Here is a 10,865-nt window from a genome sequence, read left to right on the forward strand (position 1 = left end):
GCCGGGTCTGGGACTCAAACCACAGTCGACTACATGGGAGTCTAGCAATGTAATGTAACCATTACATCACCTGCTGGTCCCACCAATAACTTTCAAAGCTCTGTCAGCCTTTACCTCCATCTGGGCTTCCAGAGTTATTCACTCACATATCTCCACAGGCACCCTAAATGTATGGTCTCTAAACTCACCATCCATCCTCTCTGCCACTCTGCCCCTCCTCCTGTGAGCCTAGTTCAGAGAAGGACACCACCATCCGGCCAATGCCTATATAGCGCTATTTCACACCCACCTCTGGTCTCGCATCCACCCGCTTCCAAGTGATGTCAGCTCTGCCCTCCTCTTGCCCCATGGCCACCGCACAGCCCTACATGCCTTCTAAGACCTGCCCTCTGGAGGAGCGCACATGCCAAAAGCACTCAGTGGGCACACGTGGTTTTATTATTTCTGCCTGAAAGGAGGCCATGGTGGAGCGGGGATGCAGAGCATCCAGGATGGTGACGAGCTGTCCAACGGTGTGAACTGGAGCTGCAGAGCAGGTGCGCTTTGGCTTGCAGAGGTTGCCAGTTTGAGAAGGGGGTCCTGGCCTCACCGATGCCGCTTCCGGATGCTCTGCAGCTCCTGGTGGATGGTGCTGAAGCTGGGCCGCTGCACAGGCTCATAGGCCCAGCACTGCTCCATGAGCCTGAACACGGCATCAGGACACAGCTCTGGGCAGGGCAGGCGGCCCCCTGTGAGGACGGGCAGGGCATGTCGGGCATGAGCAGGGAGTCTGAGTGTCTGCTGTGGCCCCAGGGGCATACTGTGAGCAACAGGAGCAATTTATGATGCGCTGCTTCCAGGAAGCCACTCTTCTTTACCAAAGACCCCAAGGACAGACACCGGGGTTCTAATCCTGATCCTACCATGTGTCTGTCGAGTATCCTCTGAAAATCCCAGTTTTTCCATTTATAAAAGGGGTGTATTAATCCCCACCTTACATGTCAGGAAGAGTAAATGAAGCAGCACAGAACAAGTGCCCAGTCAGTAGCAACAGGGTTATTTGTTCTTTTTTCTTTTTTCAATTTTGCTAGAAGGCACATGTACTCACCAGAGAGGGAGGGAAAGACAGAGGAAGAGGGAAAGTGAGAAAGCACTCCCCTTGGGAGATGGTCGCAGTGCAATCCCTTCACCTCCATTTTTTCCTCCTCTTGGGATTTTGGGCAAGCAGGCACATGAAACCAGCATGCCTTGTAAACTGCCAGGTCTGGGACTTGAACCATGCAGTTGGCTATGTGGGATCCAGATACCTTATCCACCAGGCCATGGGCTGGCCCGTTATTCCTCTTCTACCCAGTGGGAAGGCTGGGGGGTTAACAGAGGAGGAAGAGTTCACTGGAGCCCTGGGAAGAGGGCTGGTCCCAAGGGTCGTCTTACCATTTTCCACGAACTCCCGAGTCTGCTGATTGCTGAGGTTGGGGTAGGGAGAGGCCCCCAGGCTGAAGGTCTCCCAGAGCAAGATGCCAAAGCTCCACACGTCGCTCTCAGAGGAGTAGCGGCCTGCAGAGGTGGTGTGGCAGCATGAGCGGACTGTCCCTGTGCTCCCGTGGGGCCAGCCCCAGTCACCCAGATAAACAAGAAGCAGGTACCGTAGTTAAGCGCCTCGGGTGCAGTCCACTTCACAGGGACTTGTCGGAGGCCCCCTGAGGCTGCATAGATCCCATCGGCTTCCTCCCGGGACATCCCGAAATCGCTGATCTTCAGGACGTTCTTCTCTGTCACCAGGCAGTTCCGAGCAGCCAGGTCCCTGGGTGAAGCAGGGCAGGGGCTCATCTGGCCAATGTCGCCAGCCCAGCCTGGGTCAAGCATTCCAGGCAAAGCCATGGGCAAAACCGCAGGGGCGCCGATGATGGGGGCCTGGAGGTGGCGGCTCCTCCTGACTGGCCTGGGGACGGTGCAGGCAGGGCCGTCTGCTCACCGGTGGATGCAGCACTTGCTCTCCAGGTGGTCCATGCCAGCCGCTGCATCCCCCACCATCTGCAGCAGTCACCCGCAGGCGGGCTCCCTCCGTCCGAAGGAAGGTCAGGAAGTCGCCCCCTGTCCAGTGGAGGGCCTGGCTGAGCCTTCTGGCTGGGCTGAGCTCCCCATCCCTAGAGGTCAACCCCTCTGCTTACCCTGCACGAGCTCCATGACGATGTAGATGGGCTGTTTCTGGGTGCAGACGCCAATGAGACGCACGATGTTGGGGTGGCTGTACTGCTTCAGGATTCTGGAGGGGCTGCTGCTTAGGTGACGAGTGGCCCGGGCCTGCCTCCCGCCTCCCTTCAGGGCACCCAGGGAGGATGGGAGAAAGGGCACCGAGAGAAGAGCTTGATCTCTGAGACGGGATGTGTGACCTTGGCCAGGGCCCTAGCAGCCTCTACTCCTCGGCATTATGGGGGAGGGCGCCACCTGCAGAGGTGGGGGGCCTCGAGGATTAACCGCCACCACAGCTCACACCGGGCCTCGGTCAGGGAACCTGCGTCTGTGGAACCTATCGTGATGGTTATTCATGGCGCACCTTGCTTCCTGCAGGAACTTGGCCTTGAGGTCAGGGGGCAGCGTCTCTCGACAAGACTTCACAGCCACCAAGGTGTTGTCGGCCTTCAGACGTCCGCTGAACACTTCTCCGAAATTCCCCTGAAATGGAGGTGGCTCCTGCCAAAGCCTTCCCTGGGGTGCTGTCCTCTTGTAGCCTGTCTCGGCCCCTTGCTCTCCTCAGCCCTGGAGCTCAGCTGGGCTCACCCTGGCTCTCTAGGAGTTTGCTACCTTGTCGGGGCAAGAGTGCCCATGGGGTGGGCGGGCCACCCCTTCATGAGAGAAGCCATGCTCACTGAAAGATGATGGGAAATCCAAAGACCACCTTCCCTTGGGTTTGGAAAGCAGTCCGATTTTCAGGGAAGTGATTTCTCTAAGCAGGTATTTTGCAGCTTAAGTCAACAGGACATGCGTCTCCCTGTGCACACACAAATCCCCAAGGGCGCAGGGCCTGGGCTAGCGTGCTGGCAGCAGAGCCCTCTCCTGGGAGTTTTGGGGCAGGTACTCCCTGTTTCCTGGCAGTGACTGAGCAGGGAGTCAGACTGAGGCCGGAGGCCCAACAGATCTCTGGGGTGGGGCCTCAGAGGGCTGTGGGCTGGAAGGCTGCAGCCAGGAGGTGCACTCACCCGCCCAATCTGCTCGCCCAGCACCAGGTCCTCATGGTTTAGTGCCCACTTGTCCTGAGGAAGAGGAGGAGTTGGGGGGTTCGAAGTCAGTGAAGAGAAGGGGGGCGGGGCCATGCAAAAGCCTGAACAGCTCTCCCACTGGAGCTATGTCTTTCATTTATTGGAGCCTCAGTGTGTTGGTCTATCAAACAGGCTACGGGTGACCTCGGGGACTCCCTGAGCGAGCACCACCCTGGTGTGCAGGCCATAGAATAAGAATGGCTTTGACATTCCAGAACCCTGTGGAGTGAGGGGCATCGTGGCCTTGTATGTAGATCAGGACCGGAATACCTTCCTGTGGGTCCTGGGCAAGCCTGCCCCACACTCGCCAGACCACAGGAGCATGCCTAGGCTGGGTCTGGCTCACCTTGTGCACAGCTCTGCGCAGGACGACACCGCTCTGCTTGGTGAGGGGCTGCTGGGAGCACAGCAGGTGGTCGATGAGCAAGGGGATGCTGGGAAAGCCGTCCCCTTCCAGTCGGTACAGGTTCTACAGGGCAGGGAGACCTGGGGTCAACAGACTCCACAGCTGAGGACCAGAGCCCAGGGGAAAGGGGAAGAAGAGCTGCAGGACAGAGGCAGGGAGGCCTCAGGATGGTGCCCTCTGCTTGTGCACCACGACTCAGCTGTCCCCAGCCTTAGGGAAGGACATGTGTTTCAGAGCCCCTTCTTGCAAGGACTCGGTGGTCTCGTGGCCCCTTCCAGCTCCGCTAGGGCCCATCCTCTTGGGGAGGGAAGAGAGGGGTTCACTCACGTCGGAAGACTGGATGATGAAGTGCCGGGGCAGGCCCTCCCACAGCACCGACAGCACGTACTCCTGCTTGCCCTGGCTCTCCCGCACCAGGAAGTCCCCGGTGTGCGTCAGCAGCTCAGCCACTTCCACCCGTGGGATGGCCCCATGGTACCACAGCTGCTCGTGCAGGGGCTTCTGCACTTCGGGAACGAGCTGTAGCGGTGGGGGCAGCTGTGCAGGGGCAGAGCAGAGCAAGGAGGGTCATTTGGCTAGCTTGTGGGGGAAGGCCACGGACCGGCCAGTGACACGTCTCCAGGTCCCAGGGGCAGGTGGAGGACTGGCCTGGACATGCTCTAGACAGAGCTGGGATTAGAAACCCAGGCCCCTGATCCCAAACTCAGCTGGTGCCTTCCTCCAGCTGGTGGCGGGGAAAGGTAGGTTCCCCGCCACCCCCACAGCAGGGAGAGCCACGGGGTGACTGCAGGTCACTACAGCACACGGGCAGGAGGAAGAAGGGGGTCCATCTGCAGCATGGTACCCAGAAAAGAGGGAGCTCCGATAAAAGCAGGGTGGGTAGAGCCTCCCTTCCAGCAGCCCCAGTGACCAAACCTCAACACTGTGGTGAGAGGGTCAGCCGGGGGCATCTTGGAGACCCCCCCAGCAGAGGCAGGGACCCAGGTGGGGTGCCACTCACCGAGAATTTGGGGCGGAAGATTCCCGAGATGTGGCTCTTGAGGAGTTCCAGTGTGGGCGTCCTTCCCCCCTCTCGCTCGGGCTCCTGAGGCCAGGGACAGACGTCAGCGGGTGGCCAGGCTTGGGGAGGGGGAGGGCAAAAATGAGGAGCGCGGCCCCAGGCGAGCACGCTGGCAGGCGACAGCGGCGGGTGGGACAGCTCACCGAGGACGATGTGGAGTGGCGGTCATCCTGCAGCAGCAGCAGGGGTGGGGGCTCGCCAGGGCCCAGCTGCTCCAGCTTGGCCTGCAGCAGCTCTTGCTGGGCCTGCAGCTTGGCCTGGCTGCACAGTGCCACCTGCCGCCCCTGCAGCGCCTCCTGCAGCACCTGCCTCTTGCTGAGCAACTGCACCCTGCAGGCAGGGGTGGGGGTGGGGAGAGTGTGTGAGAGGGCTCATCTGCAGCTCCAGCCAGCACAGGGTGGGCAGGGGGAGGGTGAGCTGCGGGAGGGAGGGCGGACCAGAGGTCATTGCACTTCGAGCCCATTCACCTCCCACGAGGGTGGATGCTCTGTTCCTCATTCTGGAGCTCACGCTGCAGCTGGGTAACCACCTCCTGCCGCCTGAGCACCGTCTCGGTGGCCACAGCCAGTTCATCTGTCACTGAGGTCAGCCTACACCCAAGAGCAGGGCAGTGTTAGAACCATGTCCGCAGATGTATCCATGCAGGGTCAAGCAGGTGTGGCAGCCTGACCCTGGCTCTGCATGGACAGGGTCCACTCCCCAGCCCTGCCCACAGAAACCCCAGTGGTCTGCTGGGACCAGATACAAGCCACCACACACGTGTGCTGTACACTCTCCACGGTCAGCTCGTTCAGCTGCAACTCTCCAGGCTCCAGCGGTTCACCCTCCTCAAGCAGGGACTCATCGAAGGTGACGCACGGGGGGACGTCCGGTGTGGAGCTGTGGGGGGACAGTGTGCCATCAGTAAACAGGCCAGCAGCCCTGGTGCCCAGCAGGGGCAGGGATGTGCTTACCCGTACTGTCGCAGGAAGCCTTGGTACTCAGTCTCAGGCTGGATGCGGGCAGCAGCTGCAGCCATCTCCTGGTGGATGGCTACCACCTCGTCCTGCACCAGACTGCTGATCTCCAGGTATTCTTGCAGAATCTCCTTCCTGCCCACCAAGACGGGACTCCGGTCAGAGCGGTCTCAGGCTGGGCTAGGCAGGGTAGCTCAAGACTGGGCTAGGAGTCAGGGCTGGAGTTGGCCCCCCAGCCTGCCCTCCTGTGCAGGTCAGGTAACTGCAAGCAAATTATTCGACCTCTCTTCTATTCCCGGATCTGTATAATGAGGATGCTGGAATTGTACTAAGAATCCTCTGAGAACCCACACGCAGTGTGTCTGGATTACGGAAAGTACTTGTAAGTGGGAGCCACAATCGTCCCTGCCCTGGCCAGTCAGCCTAAGAACTGGGGAGCCGGGCTCCTGACATATATAAGCCACCGAAGTGCTGCTGATTCCCGAGTCTAGATCTCCCAGTCCTGGTCCCCTCCTTAGCTGCAGTCACATCTATTCATCCACCTACAGAAATGTCCCACTACACATCTCTCACACACCGTCACTCTACCAGTTCAAAAACGAACTCCTACTCTCATCTCGGAAACCTCTTCCTCCCTAGCCTTCTCTGTATAAAGTAACGGCAATTCCATCTTCTCCATGCTCAGAGTCCTTTAACCCTCTATCTCCCAGTCCACTTCCAATCCAATCCCGCTGGCTCTACCTTCCAAATATACCCAGAACCTGACCACGCCTCACCTCTGCTGCTACCACCCTAGTCCAGGTGCCCGGGATCTCTGGTCCGGATTACAGCAAGGGCCTGTTATCTGGTCTCTGTCCTTGCCCTTGAAGCCTGTTCTTAGCATGGTAGCCTTATGAGAACAGGTCTGATTCCGTGACTTCTCATTCACCGAGAGCCAAAATGTGCACAATGGCCTGTCAGACCCTCGAGGCTCAGAACCCCGACCCTGACTCCTCCAGCCTTGTCTCTGACTCTCTCCCTTCCTGGCTCTGCAGGAACTCCACAGCTTCTTGCTGTCCCCCAATCCTTTCCCTGTGCACTGGCTGTCCCTCTTTCTGGAATGATCTTTCTCTTACCCCATGGCTCACTCTCATACCACTCTCAGGGCTCTCTTTTTAATGCCAGAGAACATGCATGCTCATCAGAGAGAGAGAAAGAGACAGGAAGAAAGGGAGAAAGCACCCCTCCCACAGGGTGTAGTCAGGCTACATTCCCTTCTCCTCCATTTCTCCATCCTGTCAGGATCTGGGACACACACACCAACTTGTGTTTTTCAAGACCCCAGGGCTAGGATTTGAACTGAGATTGACCATGTGAGATCCAGCTTTCAACCTCCAGCCCACAGGGGAGGGGTTGCCCTCTCAGGTCTCTCTTGGAAGGTCACTTCTCAGAGGCTTCCCCAGACTTCCTCCCTGCCCCAAGGCCCTCCCAACCCCCCTTCTCTTGCCTTCCTTTCCTCCAGAGCACTTATTGCTTGTAATCGGCTTTATTTACTTTCTGACCTCTCTCTACTAGCGAAAAAGATCCCTGGGGACAGAGGTTTTTGTCTACACTGTTCTCCGCTGCAGCCCAGAGCCTAGGATAGTGTAATAAAACCCTGGGGTGAGGGCCCTGGAATCCTGAAATCTGGGTGTAAGTAGGTCGATTCCAGGGGCCAGTCAGGTCCCATTCTCACGAGCTTACGCAGCTGGCACTTTTACCAAACTCGATTTTTCTTTTCTTTTTAATAACTTGCATTAGAGTGTGCATGCTCACCAGACAGAGCTAGAGAAAAAGGGGTAGAGTGAGAAATCATCCCCCCTGGGAGATGGTCACACCACAATCCCTTCTCCTCCATGTCTTCTTTTGTGATTTTGGCCTCACACGCACCTGCACCAGGCGAGTTTTTCAAGCTGCCAGGTCTGAGACACAAACCATGCGGTTGGCCATGTGGGATCTAGCCACAAACTGGGTAGCCCTATAGGACTGAATTCTTTGGAGGCCTGGTGGCAGGGCTGGGGCTGTTACAGGACAGGGGAGGGCTGCAGGCTCACAGGATGCGTGCCATCTCCTCGTGCAGGTCCTGCAGTGACTGCAGCAGGCTGGGGAGCATCAGCTGGTGGTGGTGCTGGTGGTGCAGCTGCGCGGCCCGCACGCCCAGCACATAACGGTTGTGGTGGGCAAAGAGCTTCCACAGGCTGCGCACGTACTTGTCCTTGGCCTTGTCACGGTCCTTGTCTGCCAGGTGGGAGCAGGGGAGGGGTAGAGGTGACAGTGGAGGGCTGGGCAGTCCCTGCTCCCAGGACACTCATGGACAGGTCTGCACTGGCTTGGGATTCCCTCCCAGCCGGCAAGGGGAGTCACAAACCTTTGCTGGCCTCCTGGTACTTGCGCCTGGCCTGGGCGCTGTCCCGGGCCAGGGCTCGGTACTGGCTCTTCAGCTTCTCGATATCCTGGCTGTGGGTCTGGGGAGAGAGGAGAGGCCTGTGTGAGACAGCGGGTCCCCAAGCGTGGGAAGTCCTGCCCGAGGAGCAGTCCTGGAAAGGTCCCGCTGTCCAGGATCTAGGATCGTGCTCCAGGAATGGCCCGGAGGCTTCTGAAGAAGCTGGCTGCAGAGGCTAGGGTCAGAGGAGCCGAGTTCAGGGCAGGTCCCTGGGGAAAGCAGGGAGGTAGGCTGGGCAGGCTACAAAGGTCCTACCCTGGTGGGAGAGAGGGCCAGCTTCAGGTCTGTGTTATCTGTGCAGCCACAAGAGTTCCACATGTGGAAGGGCCCTGTGCCTGGCTCTTAACTGAAGTTCTTCATAGTTTCAAAAGGGGCCCCACATTTTCATTTTGCACTGGGTCCTACAAATTATGTTCCGGGCAGCAGAAAACATTAGACATCAGTCCAGAATCAGAGTTCTCATCCCACATCTTCTGTTTATATGCTTGGATGCCTCAGGCAGGCTCCACCGCTTTCATCTCAACCTCAGTTTCCCCATCTGTAACTGAGCAAAATGCCTAGACTAGACTGGTCTTGTTCTTAAAAGGCCAGGCTAGTATTTTAGGTCTGTAGGCCTACAGGGTCTCTGTTGCAATTACTCAACTCTGCCATTGTGGCTCTAAATGGCAGCCATGGTTGTGTTCTAGTAAGCTTTTAAAAGTGAGCAGACCTTTGAGTTAGATCTTCAGGAGAGAGGCATGGGGCCAGGTTGGCCACCAGGGGCCGCTGTGGGTCCACGGCAAGGGTCGGCTAGCCGCTGGTGGAAGGGGTGTGGTACAGAGAGGCTGACCAACGCTGCCTTACGGGCGAACGGCCACCCCAGCCCCTGAACTTTACACGGTGGGATTCTAACTTAGGCAGGCCACCATCACAGCTCCAATCCTTGACTGGCAGGGGGCCACACTGCTGCCTTGTCTCTGGTGCTCTGGGAAGAGCTTACCTTGGTCAAACAGACTGGCCCTCACTCCTGAGAATCTCATTGATTCTCAGGCCCCAGAGGCTGGCAGGGCGCTGTAGGAGGCAGAGCACAGCGCCTCAGCTGCTCCTGGGCAGTGGCCAACTCACTCATCCTTGCCTCCTGACACTTTGCCCAGGCACAGACAACACATGGGCAGGGGCTCCATGACCCAAGCAGGAGGGAGGGAGGCAGGGAGGAAGCTGCGGTAGAGGCCAGGCAGCGGTTAGGGACTTCCACTTCCCCCAGTGAATCCAGAGACTGTTGTGTAAAGCCAACCCTTCAGGGCACAACATTGAAACAGACAAGACCAAAGGCCCGGCGCTGCCCACCCACCTTGGTGAGCTCCTGCTGCAGCTGCTGCCACTGTTCGCTGTAGCTCTTGCGCAGTTGCTGCCGTTCGCGGATGAGCAGGCTCAGCTTGCTCAGGGGCCCCGAGTTCAGGTCCTCCGCATGCTGTCGCAGCAGCCGGCTTAGGCCCTCCGTCTGGCTGGTGATCTCTGCCCAGGACTGCAGCAGGGGGATGGGCAGGCAGAGAGTAGTGGACGGTGGCTCCCAAACTGGGCCTGCCAGGCTCTGGGAGAGGAACAGGTAGGCAGCACCCCCTCACCCCCAAGACCCACCTGGCTGATGGGGCTGTCGGGGTTGCCCCGGCACTGCCCTGCACTGTCTTGCAGGGACATGTGGTGAAGGAGACCTGCATATTCCCGGTCACTCTTGACCCGCTGGGCCATCCACTTCCTCATGCCTTCTAGGAGGCGAAGTTCCGCCTCCTGCATCTGCTGCACTGCCCCGTGGCCCTGGGGGCTGCACAGCTCCGATGAGAAGCCCATAGTGCCTGATGTTCTGCAGACAGAGAAGAGGCTAAGACCCGGGGCCAGGCAGCACCTGAAACGGAGGTGCAGACTGACAGGAGAGTGGTTCTGCCCTGGTAAAATGCAGCCTAGGAACACAGGGCAGCCTGGAGCCTGGAACTGGCCTTCACCGCTTTCAGAACCCTTGTGCCAGGGGGTCGCCTTCCCTTTCCTGGAACAACACCTAGCGCAAAGCCTGCTTCCGGACTCTCCACCCAATACCCGATGTTACAACAGGGCGCCCACATTGGTCCCCAACAGGGCGAAGCTGCCCGGACTTAGCTCCAGGGCCGCTGCCTAGTCCTGCCGCTGTGGCCGTCCCACCCTTCCGTGGCCCTTACCCCACCCGGTCAGATCTCAGGCTCTCGAGCGTCTGTCGGTCCCGGCCTGCGCCCGCGCGCCCGCGCCCCACGCCCACTGCCTCTTGGGTCGAGAAGCTGTTACCCATTGGTCCCCAACAGGGCGAAGCTGCCCGGACTTAGCTCCAGGGCCGCTGCCTAGTCCTGCCGCTGTGGCCGTCCCACCCTTCCGTGGCCCTTACCCCACCCGGTCAGATCTCAGGCTCTCGAGCGTCTGTCGGTCCCGGCCTGCGCCCGCGCGCCCGCGCCCCACGCCCACTGCCTCTTGGGTCGAGAAGCTGTTACCCGTGCAGGCAGCTGCTCCTGGGGCGAACCGACCCGGCCCCCGCCCCCCCCCCCGGCCAGTTCCTGATTCCGCGCTTCCTCCTCCGGTGGTTTCAGTTGGCCAGACCCGGGGCGGGCCAGAGGAGGGAGCGGCCGGCCCCCCCCAAGCCTGCCGGCCCCCCTCCGGCGCTGGGCCGCAGCCTGGGCGGCTGAGCGGCCACGGAAACGGAAGGGAGGAGGGGGCCAGGAAAGAATGGCCGTGCAGAGGGCCT

The 10,865-nt window shown here is 59.4% G+C and overlaps 1 protein-coding gene across 1 annotated transcript; it reads right to left on the reverse strand.

Moving 5' to 3' along the window:
• Window positions 1-416: 416 nt before the first annotated feature.
• Window positions 417-10,410, reverse strand: FES (FES proto-oncogene, tyrosine kinase). Its single transcript, XM_027773562.1, is given in 20 exon segments — window positions 417-728; window positions 1,414-1,536; window positions 1,626-1,783; window positions 1,955-2,023; window positions 2,025-2,073; window positions 2,151-2,245; window positions 2,537-2,655; window positions 3,180-3,233; window positions 3,586-3,708; window positions 3,973-4,182; window positions 4,646-4,729; window positions 4,849-5,035; window positions 5,173-5,295; window positions 5,465-5,584; window positions 5,659-5,796; window positions 7,734-7,917; window positions 8,048-8,144; window positions 9,453-9,626; window positions 9,740-9,962; window positions 10,312-10,410. Coding segments are annotated over 19 exon segments (2,460 nt in total). The 5' UTR covers window positions 9,950-9,962; window positions 10,312-10,410; the 3' UTR covers window positions 417-585.
• Between the last annotated feature and the right edge of the window lie 455 nt (window positions 10,411-10,865).

This window comes from Tupaia chinensis, unplaced genomic scaffold (genome assembly GCF_000334495.1).
Source record: "Tupaia chinensis unplaced genomic scaffold, TupChi_1.0 Scaffold000359_1, whole genome shotgun sequence".
In the NCBI taxonomy this organism is placed as follows: Eukaryota; Metazoa; Chordata; class Mammalia; order Scandentia; family Tupaiidae; genus Tupaia; species Tupaia belangeri.